This window comes from Tachyglossus aculeatus, chromosome 7 (genome assembly GCF_015852505.1).
Source record: "Tachyglossus aculeatus isolate mTacAcu1 chromosome 7, mTacAcu1.pri, whole genome shotgun sequence".
Classification (NCBI taxonomy): Eukaryota; Metazoa; Chordata; class Mammalia; order Monotremata; family Tachyglossidae; genus Tachyglossus; species Tachyglossus aculeatus.
The window spans coordinates 35,300,312-35,317,173 of NC_052072.1; the positions used below are offsets into that span (position 1 = coordinate 35,300,312).

Sequence of the window (16,862 nt, forward strand, 5' to 3'; positions counted from 1 at the left end):
TCCTACAGCTGTAATAAACTCAGTCTCCAAAATCAAAATTTGTAAAAATGGGAAAATGAATCATGTGGTTTCCTAATTGATTTTTAATGTAGACATTTGCTTTTTTCTTCTCTTGGTCTTGATTATTGCAGGCTGTGGTAAGTTCTCTCTCCCTCTGCATGCTCTAATACTTTTCACTCATTTCTGTGTGCATTTTTACTGAACCTTAACATTTTTTGTACCATTCAGTGTTTGATGTGAAATGCAAGATCACCCTGCTGCCATTCATTTAGAGGTCATCCTGTGTTTCTTAAACCAAATTCTTTTTACTCCAGTCCCTTGAACAAACACACATTAAACTCCTTACCCACACTTGTTTCCTTTATAATGTTCAATATATTCATCTGCCACACAAATGTGCAACAGGCATACACACACTTACAGATATCCTTGTGTATATGAGGATTAGGATTTAGCCTCAAGTGGCAACAATAGTGATGTAACTTTTGCCCTGATGATTAGCAGGAATGAGGCAGCCCAACTCATCTGCAGAAGTGTTCCTGTTTGTACCGTCCATTTCCCACAGTTTGTGCCCTGGAGATTGAGAGTACCGGGACTCTCCAGTCTGGTTGACTCACAGAAGTCAACGTAGAAGTGTTGTGATGACTATTTGGAACAACTTAGTACACTTTAGAGTGAAAATTTTTTTTCCTGGATGTGACTCTCAAAAGATGCATCTCAAAATGGAGTGGCAATTGGGGAGCATCGATAGGCAGAAATGAACTGCCTAATGCCTGAAACCTTGGAATCAGTAACAAATCATCTGGATACTCTAACAAAATCAGCACCAACAGGGACCATCCTGGTTTAAGCTTTTATGCATTTAAATATCAAACATTAAATCAGTGACATGCCAAGTGTTGACCAAAACCAACATCAAATTTTAACCTAAATTCTAACCCTAACCTACACCTAAAGCCTAACCCTAACCTAGCCCTAATGTGTTTTTGGGGGCATTGATTTTTGTTATTTATTTAATTATTAGGATTATTTTTATTTTTGGCATCAGTAATAAAGTATTTTTGTCAATCAATCAATCAATCAATCAATCAATCGTATTTATTGAGCGCTTACTATGTGCAGAGCACTGTACTAAGCGCTTGGGAGGTACAAATTGGCAACACATAGAGACAGTCCCTACCCAACAGTGGGCTCACAGTCTATAAGGGGGAGACAGAGAACAGAACCAAATATACCAACAAAATAAAATAAATAGGATAGAAATGTACAAGTAAACTAAATAAATAAATAAATAAATAAATAAATAGAGTAATAAATATGTACAACCATACTGTCGTTAAATGACTTTTTAGTGTGGGAGAGGTCTTCAAGCAAATTTTCACTTGGTGTAGATTATTGTCATTGAGACATTTTCCAAAAAGAACATTCCTTCCATTTCCACTTGTGTTCTGTCTTAGTGCAGATTTCTTTGTGAACAGTATACTTTTTTGTACTATTCTACACCTATTCTATCACTCTACCCCAAGCCAGTATTTTCCATCTTCATTAAGTTTCTTATGGTATTTGTTAAGCGCTTACTATGTGTCAGGCACTGTTCTAAGTTCTGAGCACTGTAAGCTTAATACAATGACTTTTTAAATCACCTAATAAAGGGATACTTGTAAATCATTAAATGGAATGGAAGAAAGGAGGAGGAAGAGTAAGATTTGAGTATCATCATTTAAACTTCCATAACTTTGCCATTTTTCAGATTACTCAATAAATTATTCTGAAGTCACTTCTGTTTTCTGAGGCTACCGATATTTTGTAGTTGTCTAATCAGAAAATTCAATTACACAGAATCCGCAAAACAAAATATATTTAACTTGCATTGCTCTTATAAGGCCATACCCTGAGTCTAGAATTTCTTAAACTGAAAATCAACCCACCTGTGAGGAGCAACGTAGTTTAGGGAAAAGAGCATCTGGCCTGGGAGCCAGAGGATGTGAGTTCCAGTCCCACCTCCTCCACCTGTCTGCTGTGTGACCTTGGGCAAATCACTTAGCTTTTCTGTGCTTCCATTTCCTCAGCTGTCAAATGCCTGATCTTCCTCAATCAATCGATCAATCAGAGGTATTTATTGGACACTTATTGTGTGCAGATTAATCTACTAAGTGCTTGGAAATGTACAGTGCAACAGAGCTGGTAGACTTAATCCCTGCCAACAAGAAGCTCCTCTACCGAGGAGACATGCAATAAAATAAGTTACAGATAAATTACATAGATTGTGAATCCCATGTGTACAGGGACTATGTCTGACCTGATTATCTTGTACCTATCCCAGTGCTTAATATAATGCTTGGCACATAGTAAGTGCTAAACAAATATCACTAGTAGTAGTAGTAGTAGTAGTAGTAGTAGTAGAAGTAGTAGTAGTAGTAGTAGTAGTAGTAGTAGTAGTAGTAGTAATATTAGCTGTAATATGCGAGAGGTTATATTAGCAGTGGATTTCACCTACTTAATTATCAGTTGCCAATAAAGGACCCTAATACTTCAAGGGTTAAGGTTGAATTCCTAGAAATGTGATATAATAAAATTGTGTGGGTGAAATACCCTACATTGAGTAAGATCTAAACATATTTTCCCAATTTTTTTTTCACAAGCAGACACTATAACTTTAGTTCCACTGCTTTTCTTTACTATCATATAGAATGTAATTTCCTGTTGCATTTCCTATCTCTCTCAAAACTGGCCAAATAACCAGCTGCAGCCTCATTCTGTGATATCATTTATATAGCAGTGCCTTTGGAGACTTTGAGTCTCTTGAAACTATGAAGTAATGGCAGAAACCAGGGAAACATATTTCCCAAGGTTGCTATAGTCATTCATCCTTTTCAAAAGTCTGGGTAAAGGCAAAACTAATAAAATTCTAATATTAAATGATAATATGTCCAGAGTACTTTAAGCACACAAAAGTTGGCAGAGAACTCCTTAGAGTGTCCTTTCTCTGAATGGGACTCTCTACCTCTGTTTTCCAGCTTTTTTAGCTTCCCAAGTAGGGTAAATGGCTTAGTATTTCAGAAGAGCTATTTTTATTGCGCTCGCAATGCCAATGGCAAACTGTCCTTTGGCTCATAAAGCAACTCAACAGACCACATAACTCCATGAGGGAAAATGGAAACAACAGGCTCTCTGATTTTAGTTTTCTCAATGAAATCCTTTCTAAACATCATTCTACAGTTATGGAGCCCTTGTATGTAGATGGTGTCCCAAATTTCCATTATCTTTCCTTTATAAAAGATGATCTTGCTTTCAAAGCAGTTCAGTGCAATATAAAGGCATTATCATGAATTTGCATTATTTTCAGTTTGGGGGGGATATTTCTGTGTCTTTTTAATGGTATTTGTGCCAGGCACTATAACAAATGCTAGGGTAGGGACAGGATTATCAGGTTGGTTGTAGTCCATGTCCCACATGGGGCTGACAATCTTCATCCCATTTTACAAAGGAGGTAACTCTAGCACAGAGAAGTTCAGTGACTGGCCCAAGGTCACACAGCAGGCAGGTGGGGGAGCCGAGGTTAGACCAGGTCTTCTGGGTCCCAGGTCCATGCTCTTTCAACTAGGTCATGCTACTTACTAAAGTTTCCCCAGTATCCTAGCTCTAAAAGGATTTTTAACAAATCTCTGGCTTCTGAAGGCTGAATTTATGATCATTCAATGTATCTTTAAATACCTATCCATTAAAAATTTAAATAATAATAATGATGGTATTTGTTAAGCGCTTACTATGTGTCAAACACTGTTCTAAGCACTGAGGGAGATACAAAGTAATCAGGTTGTCCCATGTGGGGCTCACAGTCTTTAATCCCCATTTTACAGATGAGATAACTGAGGCACAGAGAAGTTAAGTGACTTGCCCAAAGTCACAAAGCTGACAAGTGGCAGAGCCAGGATTAGAACCCACAACCTCTGACTCCTAAGCCCGGGCTCTTTCCACTGAGCCATGCTGCTTCTCTAATGAAATCAGCCTATCTCCTTTTTCTAAAAATGATTAGCAAAAATATTTAAACAATTACCAGATCACCCCATTTACATATAACAAAGCATTTACCTTTTCTGGATGGGAGAATAAAGGTCCATTACTCCGGCAGCAAACCTCAATTAAAATTTCCTGTTTCAGTGAATTACTCAAAAGTGTCTTACAGATGTTAGAGCACTAAGCTTGTTGGGTTTTTTTTTCCCCTGTGAGACAAGGAAGGGATAGAGATAATCATTCCCATTCTACTGATAGGGAAATTAGAGCCTGGTGTGTGTACAATGCTTTTCCAAGGTCACACTTGACAAGAGTTGTCCCAACCCTGGAAAGAGCCCCTGATCTCTTGCTGTCACTCTAGCATGTAGAGAATAATGACCACAGTGTATAAATTGGGGGACATGGGAACAGTTTTACATGAAAAGACATTTGTGAAATGTAGAGAAGAGTTAGAAGAGATTTTTTTTTTGGAAAGCACTAAGTGTCTTTAATGCTTCTCTTAACAACAAACAAGGGGGCACGATAAATGTGGGTCAGGAGCCAGCATCTATGCTCAGAAAGGACTAAAAAGTTTTATTTCTTCATTTCTAAAATGGGGATTCAATACCTATTCTCCTCTGACTTAGACTGGGAGCCTGATGAGGGCAGACTCTGCGTCCAAACTGATTATCTTGTATCTTCCTCAGTGCTTGGTATACAGTAGGCGATTATTATTATTATTATTATTATTAGTGTTATTAGTGTTATTGCTATTGTTTCTCTGAAGTCTGTTATAGCTTCCAGTTCCTACCTTTGGTTCAGTCAAGGATCTGCTAAGAAAACTGAAAATGAGTTATCACCACTGGCGAGGCTAAAATTTTCACAGAAATCTAGCCACAGGTCTTCAGTCTTTCGCAGATAGACGGTTGGGTACATTTTTTTTTCACATGTTTGGATTTTTCAGAGATGGTGCATATGATGTGTTGAATTTGACCCTAAACAATTACCCTGAGAAAAGGTTTCCCCAAAAACAAAGGGTTATGCTTTATTACTTCCATTAACATCAATGGGATCTGTGCTACTAAAATGCATTTAGGGTTCTATTTTTGGAGTATTTTATCCTCCAAGCCCCAAGTTTGTTCTCAAAGAAAAACCTCAAGAATAGGAAACAAGCAGAGCCGTAATACTTTAAATCCTGTTCAGTGTGAATTTGCCAGGATTTGAAAAATGTTTTCAGAAGAAGAATTGTCAATGGAATTAATCAGTCAATGGTATTTATGGAGCGCTTTACTGTGTGCAGAGCTCTGAACTACAGCAGAGTTGGTAGACACATTCCCTGCCCACAAGGAGCTTATTCATTCATTCATTCGTATTTATTGAGTGCTTACTGTGTGCAGAGCACTGTACTAAGCGCTTGGGAAGTACAAGTTGGGCTTATAGTGCTTAAGGGGAGACAGACATTAAAATAAATTATGTCTATGTAAATAAGTATGTGGGGATGAAGGAGGGTTGATTATCAAGTGCTTAAATTGAGAAGCAGCGTGGCTCAGTGGAAAGAGCACAGGCTTTGGAGTCAGGTCATGGGTTCAAATCCCAGCTCTGCCCCTTGTCAGCTGTGTGACTTTGGGCAAGTCACTTCACTTCTCTATGCCTCAGTGACCTCATCTGTAAAATGGGGGTTGAGACTGTGAGCCCTCTGTGGGACAGCCTGATCACCTTGTAACCTCCCCAGCGCTTAGAACAGTGCTTTGCACATAGTAAGTGCTTAATAAATGCCATCATCATCATTATTATTATTAAAGGGTATAGCCTTAAGGCGACTCAGAAGGGAGAGGGATTAGGGGAAAAGAGGGCTTAGTTGGGGAAGGCCTCTTGGAGGAGATTCATTCATTCAGTCATATTTATTGAGCAGTTACCATGTGCACAGTACTGTACTAAGCAATTGGGAAAGTACAATATAACAATAAACAGACACATTCCCTGCCCATAACGAGCTTACAGTCTAGAAGGGGAGAAAAACATTAATATAAATAAATAAATTACAAATATGTACGTAAGTGCTTTTAGGCTGGGAGGGAGAATAAATAAATGGAGCCAGTCAGGTCAACGCAGAAGGGAGTGGGAGAAGAGGAAAGGGCTGGGGGGGTGGGGGGGCATGGTCAGAGAAGACTTCTTGGAGGAGGTGTGCCTTCAAATAAGCTTTGAAGGAGGGAGAGTAATTGTCTGTCAGATTGGAGGGTGTTCCAGGCCAGATGCAGGACATGGGCAAGGGGTCGGCAGCAAGATGGACAAGATCAAGGCTCATTCATTCATTGTCTTATTTATTGAGAGTGTACTGTATAAAGAACACTGTATTAAGTGCTTGGAAGTCAAAAGAACAATGAACAGTCACATTCCCTGCCCACAACAAGCTAACAATTTAGAGGAGGGGAGACAGATATCAATACAAATAAATAAAATTACAGATAGGTACATAAATGCTGTGGGGCTGGGAGAAAGGGAGAAAGTCAGGGCGGCAAAGAAGGGAGTGAGAAATGAGGAAAAGTGGGGCTTAATCTGGGAAGGCCTCTTAGATGAGATGTGCTTTCAATAAGGCTTTGAAGAGGGAGAAAGTAATTGTTGGATTTGAGGAGGGAGGGCATTCCCGGCCATATGCAGGATGTGGGCTATGGGTCGGCGTTGAGACAAGTGAGATTGAGGCTGAGTGAGAACGTACACCAAGAAGGTTGTTAGAGGAGTGAAATGTGTGGGCTGGGTTGTAATAGGAGAGTAGTGAGGAGAGGTAGGAGGAGCCAAGGTGATTGACTGCTTTAAAGCCCGTGGTGAGGTGTTTTTTTTTTTGATGGCATTTGTTAAGTGCCTACTATGCGCCAAGCACTGTTCTAAGTGTTGGGGTAGATGAAAAGCTATCAGGTTGTCCCACGTGGGGCTCACAGTTTTAATCCGCATTTTACAGATGAGGTAACTGAGGCACAGAGAAGTTAAGTGACTTACCCAAAGTCACACAGCTGACAAGCGGCAGAGGGGATTAGAACGTACGACCTCTGACTCCCAAACCCGTGCTCTTTCCTCTAAGCCATGCTGCGACTCAGCATTTTTTTTTGTTGCGAAGGTGTATGGGCCATGTGATCTTCATTAGGCTTTGGAAGGTGGGGAAAGTGGTGGTCAGTTATACATAAGGGGGAGGGAGTTCCAAGTCAGAGCTCCATGACATGCGAAAAGAATTGTCATAATAATTCATAATAATAATTGTGTAAACCCAAGGATTGTCATATTTAATCAATCAATCAATCATATTTATTGAGCGCTTACTGTGTGCAGAGCACTGTACTAAGAGCTTGGGAAGTACAAGTTGGCAACATATAGAGACAGTCCCTACCCAACAGTGGGCTCACAGTCTAGAAGTGCTTACTGTGTGCAGAGCACTATACTAAATGCTTGGGAGAGTACAATATGTCCACCATGAGCTTAATCTAGAGGGAGAGACAGACAATATAAATAAATTACAGATATGGACATAAATACTGTGGGTCTTGGATGGGGGTATAACTAAAGGAAGCAAACTTAAGTGTCTATGGAGGGGTACTTTAGTGCATGGGTGATGTGGAAGTGGTGAAGTGGGAATAGAGCTAGCCACCAAGCCAGCTTTCTTCCTCCCTTCAAAGCCCTACTGAGAGCTCACCTCCTCCAGGAGGCCTTCCCAGACTGAGCCCCCTCCTTCCTCTCCCCCTCCGCATCCCCCCCGCCTTACCTCCTTCCCCTCCCCACAGCACCTGTATATATGTATATATGTTTGTACGTATTTATTACTCTATTTATTTTATTTGTACATATTTATTCTATTTATTTTATCTTGTTAATATGTTTTGTTTTGTTGTCTGTCTCCCCCTTCTAGACTGTGAGCCCGCTGTTGGGTAGGGACCGTCTCTATATGTTGCCAACTTGAGCGCCTAGTACAGTGCTCTGCACACAGTAAGCGCTCAATAAATGCGATTGAATGAATGAATCTCCACAAATTTTCTTGTCTCGAAGAAGATTCAGTGTTTGCCATCTATCCCTTGTACCTACCTTGATATTTGCAGGGACACAGGCCATTATGGACTTACTGGGCTGTATTTATTGCCAACTGGTGGCCACGTTATTTTGAGATATGACTGGAAGAAGACAGAAGCAGGACATCCAATATGCATTCCATCAGCAATTCTGCCACTTGCCAATCCTGTCAGGACATACAATCATTCATTCATTCATTCAATCGTATTTATTGAGCGCTTACTGTGTGCAGAGCACTGTACTAAGCCCTTGGGAAGTCCAAGTTGGCAACATATAGAGATGGTCCCTACCCAACAGCGGGCTCCCAGTCTAGAAGGGGGAGACAGACAACAAAACAAAACATGTGGACAGGTGTCAAGTCGTCAGAACAAATAGAATTAAAGCTAGATACACATCATTAACAAAATAAATAGAATAGTAAATATGTACAAGTGAAATAGAGTAATAGATCTGTACACACATATATACAGGTGCTGTGGGGAGGGGAAGGAGGTAGGGTGGGGGGGATGGGAAGGAGGAGAGGAAAAAGGGGGCTCAGTCTGGGAAGGCCTCCTGGAGAAGGTGAGTTCTCAGTAGGGCTTTGAAGGGAGGAAGAGAGCTAGTTTGGCGGATGTGCGGAGGGAGGGCATTCCGGGCCAGGGGGAGGAAGTGGGCCAGGGGTTGACGGCGGGACAGGCGAGAATGAGGCACAGTGAGGAGGTCAGCAGCAGAGGAGCAGAGGGTGCGGGCTGGGCTGGAGAAGGAGAGAAGGGAGGTGAGGTAGGAGGGGGCGAGGTGATGGACAGCCTTGAAGCCGAGAGTGAGGAGTTTTTGCCTGATGCGTAGGTTGATTGGTAGCCACTGGAGATTTTTGAGGAGGGGATTAGCGTTCATTGAGCAATTGGGAGGGTACAAGAGCATTAGTGGGAATGTACTTTGCCCTCAGTGAGCTTACCATCTAGTGGGGAGGGCCTGGCACTAAAATAAATTACTAATAGGAGGATGGAATAGAAAGCATAAGATGTATGCTCAAACTGCTATGGAGGAAATATGGGGAAGGGGGGCGGATGTGAATACCCAAGTGCTAAGGTGATGTAGAAGTGCTAAAGTGACAGTTGGGAGTATATAGGTGGTATAGTATATAGTATATATATAGGTGGGGAAAATAAAAATGAGCTGGGGAAGGACTTCTGAAGGATATGTGATTTCAGAAGGACTTGGAAGATGGAAGAGAAGTAGTCTGATGGATATGAAGGAGGAGAGAGCTCCAAGCAGGAGAGAAGAGTTTGAGAAAGAAATCCACAATTTATTTTAATGTTTATGTCCCTCTCTAGGACTGTAAGCTCCTTTTGGGCAAGGGATGTCTACTAACTCTGTTATATTGTACTCTCCCAAGCCCTGAGTACAGTGCTCTGCACACAGTAAGCACTCAATAAAAGCATTGATTGGGAGATGAGACTGAGGCACAGTGATTAGGTGGGTTTGAGAAGGTTGATGCTTGCAAGCTGGGGTGTAGAGGCAGATGAAAATGGATGACTAAGAGAGATCTTCTTGTCTTAGAGGCAATGGTCTGGAGCTTCTGCTTGATGGGGACCCACTGGAAGTTTTGGGGGAGTGGGGAAATTGTGCAGAATGAAATTTGAGAAATTATCTGGGACAGCAGAGTGAAAAGTGGACTGAAAAGAGCAGAAGCTGATGCATACTTCCCTCTTAAGCCAGGATAGCGCTAATACCTGGAGCAGTGTAGTGGCTTTTTGGATAGAGACGGGGGAGCAGATTCTGGAAGTGTTCCGGAAGAAGAGCAAACAGGATTTGGCAACAAAATTAATGTGGGTGTTGAAAGAGAGGACTAAATCATTATAATGACAAGGTTACAGGTTTGGGAGATGGGGAGATTGTTGGTTGTGTCCACTGTGTTGGAAAAGTTAGGTGGAGGAGAGGATTTAGGGAGAAAGTGAAGAATTCCGTTTTGGGCAGACAGTTTTCCTGGAAGCAAAGCAAATGCAAGACTATAGAAAAGTTGAGAAGTCAGGGCAGGTGAGATAGATTTGGGAGCCATTTATTGAACACCTTTTGTGTTCAAAACACTGTACTAAGTGCTTGGGAGAGTACAGTGGAATAAATAGACATAATTCCTGCAGGGAAAGAATTTAATAACTAATAATCCCTACACACAAAGATTATACAGTCTAGAGGGCGGTTCTTGCCTGAGCAGTGCTAAATTCTGATACTGGAGCCTTTTTGATGGGGAGAGGAGTCATGCATGTTTTGGAGAACCTCCGCAGGAGCCCAAAGGACAGGAATCTGCTAGACTTTCGGCCAGTCCCCTCGGTTGCCATTGCCACTCAAGGCGGTCCCCATGAGACCCTGAGTTCCCAAAAGAACAGCTGGAACAAGACCACCCTCCCTGTTCAGTAATGCTAACAGGCAGAACTCTACCAGCTTTGATGATAGGATCTGGGCCAGGATGGTAGTTACATGCTCCCAGGAGGGGGGCTGCTTCACCCTCTGGATCCCCTTGGAGAAAATTGGACTCACTTATTGTCGTACATGGAATTTTGCATTGTATTTTGGCATTGAAAATATATAACTCCATTTTTTATAGCATTTATTAAGCGCTTACTATGTGCAAAGCACTGTTCTAAGCGCTGGGGAGGTTACAAGGCAATCAGGTTGTCCCACAGGGGGCTCACAGTCTTAATCCCCATTTTACAGATGAGGGAACTGAGGCACAGAGAAGTTAAGTGACTTGCCCAAAGTCACACAGCTGACAAGTGGCGGAGCCGGGATTCGAACCCACGACCTCTGACTCCAAAGCCCGGGCTCTTTCCACTGAGCTAAGCTGCTTCTCTAAATCAATATTCTTCATTTGGATTTGCTAGGTAATGCGTGCCGTCCCACTGAACTAGTAACACCACACATCGAAAATGTCTTGAACGATCACTTCAGGATCATTTTTAGAGAAGCAGCGTGGCCCAGTGGAAAGAGCCCGGGCTTGGGAGTCAGAGGTCATGGGTTCTAATCCCGGCTCTGCCATATGTCACAGCCTTATGATTGTGATGCCAATTTGTACTTCCCAAGCGCTTAGTACAGTGCTCTGCACATAGTAAGCGCTCAATAAATACGATTGATTGATTGATTGATTGATTGATTGATTATGACCCAGCCATATGACACAGCCATATGTCTGCTGTGTTGCCTTGGGTAAGTCACTTGACTTCTCTGAACCTCAGTTACCTCATCTGTAAAATGGGGATTAAGACTGTGAGCCCCCCGTGGGACAACCTGATCACCTTGTATCCCCCCAGCGCTTAGAACAGTGCTTTTCAAATAGTAAGCGCTTAACAAATGCCATCATTATTATTATTATTATTTAAAGTATGCATATCTTATTAGAGAACTGCCCTCCTGATATGCAGTGTTTGGCCACACGAGGGCTCTCTTTCCTCAAAATACATACTAAAATATATATACACACTAAAATACATACTAAATACATACATGCATACTAAAATATATATACACACACACACACACACACACAAGCCTCTTTACTGCAAAGTAACCATGACATAAACCCTGGAAAAACATAAATCCGTATTCAAGTCATGTCTGAAATATATATCAATCAATCAATCAATCGTATTTATTGAGCGCTTACTGTGTGCAGAGCACTGTACTAAGCGCTTGGAAAGTACAAGTTGGCAACATATAGAGACAGTCCCTACCCAGCATTGGGCTCACAGTCTAAAAGGGGGAGACAGAGAACAAAACCAAACATACTAACAAAATAAAGTAAATAGAATAGATATGTACAAGTAAAATAAATAAATAAATAGAGTAATAACTATGTACAAACATATATACATATATACAGGTGCTGAAGTTACTTGGCCTTGTCATAAAGCAATTAGGGTAATTTTGGTGTCTAATTGGACTTTAACAACATACTAGATTCTACATCAATACTGGATTTTTTAATGTAATTAACAGCTTGTATAACATCATGAAGAGATTGGTGTACCTACCCCTGTGGTGGGATGCTTTTAATTTTTTTCTGATGCTTTTAAGATGAACTTATCCATTCCAGTTATTTAACTGAAGATTCAATGCTTTTCTTGATTAGGGCTTTTTTGAAGAGGAGGAAGGTAAAGAATACATCTATAAAGAGCCTAAACTGACAGGGCTGTCTGAGATTTCGCAAAGACTGCTGAAACTCTATGCAGATAAATTTGGAGCAGATAATGTGAAGATAATCCAGGATTCCAACAAGGTAGGGGTAAAACACTGTTCCATCATAATTTCTTTGTTTTCTTTTAAAATATCGTAATGAAGAACCTATTAGAAATTTTTCCTCAGGCAAAAAAATGTTTTTTGTTGTAGTGCAATACTCACCTCTTGTAGTAGATGGTTGTGCAATGATTCTCTCTTCCCGCTGTGCTAAATGAACTAAATTTTGTTTTCCTTCCACACATCCTATGCTTGTCAGGCAGATTTCCCAAGATCCTTTTTTGTTAATCAGTACTAGATATTTTTCTTCTTAGATGAGGGGGAGACAGGGTGGAGAAATGCATTCTTAATTATGCTAATGCTGTTGGGGTGGCCCAAAGGGACCCAAGAATAGAGCTGTGTTGATTTGCTGCAAGGGCAATTCCGGCTAACTCTGCTATATTCCGGAAGGCTAAGGAACAGATTCTGAGGTTGCGGGGAAACCGAAACACTGAACAAGCTTTGGTCTCTTCTGAGGGGACAACTAATGCTAAAAGGAAGATCTTATGAGTTGGTGAAGTGATCAGGCAGGGTGATTAACCAAAGACAGAAAAAACCATAAAATTAAGGTTAAAAATATTTTCACAAATATTTGTGTAAATGCTACATGATTGTTCCTGTATCTTGGATCAGGAATATCGTTATCAGTATATATTAGACTGCCCTAGATTCCTGGGAAGAACATGGTCAGAAAAGTGTAATTTTATTTATCCCTTTGCTCTTCCCCGCTCCCAGCCCCAAAGCACTTATGTACATATCTGTAATTTTATTTATTTCTAAGGACGTCCGTCTTCCCCACTCTAGACTGTGAGCCCATTGTGGGCAGGGAATGTCGCTGTTGTTGTACTTTCCCAAGTGCTTAGTACAGTGCTCTACACACAGTAAGCACTCAATAAATACTGTGACTGAATGAATGAATGAATGAATGAATGAATGAATGAATGAATGTGCTCTCAAAATGCTTACAGTCTAAAGTGAACAGCACCAACAGTCATTTACAAGGATAGCGAACCACTAAGGGAGTTGAAACAAGAAAGAGCATTACACAGAATACGACCCTTTTTCTCAAATTCAGAATGCAAAGATATGGCCTTTTTTCAAATCATGAGGAAATAAATATTATTGCATGACTGGCATTTCACTTTCTCAGATTCTCTAAAATTGCATGGTCCCATGGTCACTTGAAAATGTTCAGATTATAGAAGTAAGGGCACTACCCTGTGTCCTCGTGAGCACAGCAGGGTTGACAACTCCTGACCAAAATTTACAATACAGATAGAGGAACAGTAGCTAGTCCCACTGCTTTGTTTGGCATGGGATAGTAAAGATGGCCAGCCAGAGGGGTGATGAAATGGTTAGTCAGTCACTCAATCAATTAATGGTATTTATTGAGCATATTTAATGGGTGTAGAGCACTGTACTAAGCACTTAGTAACCTTTCTGACCATGAATTGCAGTCCATAAAAACTTGTCCAATCTGTTTAACTGTGCTCAGGAAGACATGGTCTAAATCCTCTTGTTCAATAGTAAAAATACTTCTATAAATACTCTGGGGCCTGGAATTAAATTTCCACCAAGTAGCGATTGTGTCTACTGAAGTCCTCTCCTATATCCCCAGAAGAGGATGCTTCCTGGAACAAAGATTGCTTGTTCAGGGAGGGCAGATGCTCCAGTGACCAAACATAACAACCCCAAGTTCTCAATAAATGCGATTGAATGAATATCTAAGGCATATTCCTGAAGTAGCAATTTCGTGGCATCTTACTGTTTCATGGCTTACTGTTAACATAGGTGAACCCCAAGGATTTGGATCCAAAATTGGCCTATATCCAAGTGACCTACGTTACGCCTTTCTTTGAGGAGAAGGAAGCTGAAGACCGAATGACTGACTTTGAAATGCATCACAACATCAACCGCTTTGTGTTCGAAACTCCTTTTACACTCTCGGGCAAGAAACATGGAGGAGTAGAGGAGCAATGCAAGAGACGAACGATTTTGACAAGTATGTGTATTGTCTGAAAGTGTAGTAATAGTCAAACCATTAATTCAATTCTTAAAGTGGGAAAAGCACTGGGAAGAATCCATATACATTAACACATATATGACCTCTGACCCACAAGAAGATAGCAGTCTAAAGTGGGAGTGCAGAGAATGAGGGGCAGAAACACTCAAGAGAAGGTCACAACCTCACAAGTGTCTTCAATGTTGTACAAAGTCCATAAGGCTACACAATTCTTAGTGGGTGAAAGCCATCCTGGGTATATATGGACCATTACACCTTCACATATGCCTCTCCAAGGAAATAAAATTAACAGTACTTACTGTTCCCACCCTCAAAAGCCTTATGTAGAGTTTAAGCAGCTGCTGTAGCATTTATTGAGCTCTCGCTGGTGCAGTGCACTGTACAAGCTTGTGGAAAGTATAGAATAAAGAAGTGACATGTTTCCTGCCCACGGGGAGCTTACACTCTATTGGGGGTGACTACCATAAACATATCTGTAGCTAGAGTGGGCAAAATAAATAATTGAGTGCACAAAAGGGCTTGAGGGACATAAATAAGTTCTTAGGTAGAGTTGGTTGGTGGAATTCTATGGCTTGGGGGTGGGAGATTAATTGGGAAAGACTTGTAGGAAGAGGTGGGACTTTTAATAATAATAGTAATTGTGGTATTTGTTAAAAGCTTACTATGTGCCAACCACTGTATTAAGCACTGGGAGTAGATACAACGTAATCACCTCAGACAGTCTCTGTCCCACATGGGGTTCCCTCTAAGAAGGAGGGAGAACAGGTATTGAATTCACTTCTTATAAGTGAGGAAACTGAGGCACAGAGAAGTCCAGTGACTTGTCAAAGTCATATATCGGGCAGTGGGCAGAGCTGGGATTAGAACCGAGGTCCTCTGACTTCCAAGCCCGTGGTTATTCCAGTTGGCCGGGCTGAATACGGGAAGAGCTGTGGTCTATCCAATGTGGAAAGGAAGGATCCTAAGCCAGGGGAACAGTGTAAGTGAGGGGGGATGGGGCTGAGTGCGTCAAGAGTGAGATACAGTCGCCAGGTAGGCTTAGAAAGCACCAAGGATCCTTATTGACAGGGAGCTGAGGTATGAAGGGAGGTCGTGAGAGGGACATACTTGGGTCATTTGATTATTCAGTGATGTTATCAACTAATAGATGGCTGTTTAATTCCCATTTAATGCATTTCGGAAGAAACGGAGGGAAGAAATTGGTAGTTTGGTCATATAGAGAGGATCTAAGGACCATAAAAATAAATGAAACTCAAGTATAGGAAATGTCTTTATCTTTAAATTGCATTGAACAGCAAGCCACCTATTCCCCTATGTGAAGAAGAGAATACAAGTCATTAACCAGATGAGTACGGAACTCAACCCTATTGAGGTAGCAATAGACGAGATGACCAACAAAGTTGCTGAACTTAAACGGCTTTGTACAATGGAAGAAGTCGACATGATCAGACTACAACTCAAACTTCAGGGAAGTGTCAGTGTGAAGGTAACTATTCCTCAGAGCTATCAGTGTTCAACTTCTCCCCCTTTTTACTTCTTTGTTTCTCTGAAATAAGATGCTTTCGTTTTTACTTGTTGAGTGCTTACTATGTGCCAAGCACTGTACTACACCCTGGGATAGGCACAAAATAATCAGGTTGGACATAGTCTCTGCCCCACATGGGGCTCACAGTCTACATAAAGGAAGTAGAATTTAATCCCCAGTTTACAGGGGATCATGGTCGTTACAGCAGAAGACAGGACGTTCTGGAGAAAATATATCCATAGAGTCGGTATGAATTGGAAAAGACTCAATGGCTCTTGATGATAACAATTACAAGTAAGGTAACTGAAGCCCAGGGAAGTGAAGTGATTTGCCCAAGGTGACACAGGGGACAAGTGACAAATCCAAGATCAGAACCCAAATTCCCTAATTCTCAGGTCTGTGCTCTTTCCACCAAGCCACACTGCTTCCTGTTTATTCCTTAACTATTTAGTACCCTAAAAAGAACAGTAACATGTACTCCAAAACCTCACCCTGGCAAAATTCCTATGATTAGGGGTTAGTTAGTTCTTTGATCCGTAGAATGCAATAAAATGGGACGTTAATCGTCATTGTCAGTGGTATTTATTGAGCACTTCCTAGGTGCAGAGAACGCTGCTTGGGAGAGTACAATACAACTGAGCAGACACATTCCCTGCCCACAGTGAGCTTGCAATCCATGGTATGCATTGAGCACCTGCAAATTTTAGGAATGTTGTAAAATGAAAATAAAGCTGAAACAGTATGTATATGTTTTTAAAGGATTATAAAATCCGAGTCCTTTTCCCTTCACAAGCCATATTTGTACCATTCATTGTAGCATGCAATGAAACCACTCTGTTTTCCAAAAAAAAAATGGGGACAACACTCCACAGCTTATAAAAAGCAAAACATTTTAATAAATATAAGTGACTTTAAACTGCAAAGGAGATCATTAAGATTCAGGCCGAAAGCCTTCCAGTATTTTTCAGTAGTTCCTAAAACATTAGCCAATATTTCCCACATTCATTCATTTCAAGGAGG

General features: G+C 41.1%; 1 protein-coding gene across 7 annotated transcripts in view; it reads left to right on the plus strand.

The window, feature by feature from the left end:
- The window catches only part of DOCK10 (dedicator of cytokinesis 10), a 247,672-nt gene that overhangs the window by 223,085 nt on the left and 7,725 nt on the right, over positions 1-16,862 (plus strand). For 4 of the 7 annotated variants that reach the window (XM_038748916.1, XM_038748921.1, XM_038748918.1 and 1 more), the window contains 3 exons: positions 12,152-12,298; positions 14,086-14,296; positions 15,613-15,803. In XM_038748916.1, the coding sequence (XP_038604844.1) occupies positions 12,152-12,298; positions 14,086-14,296; positions 15,613-15,803 (549 nt within the window). Of the gene's footprint in view, positions 1-131; positions 138-12,151; positions 12,299-14,085; positions 14,297-15,612; positions 15,804-16,862 lie in introns of all 7 variants that reach the window. The other 3 variants (XM_038748917.1, XM_038748915.1, XM_038748920.1) reach the window with 1 other exon arrangement.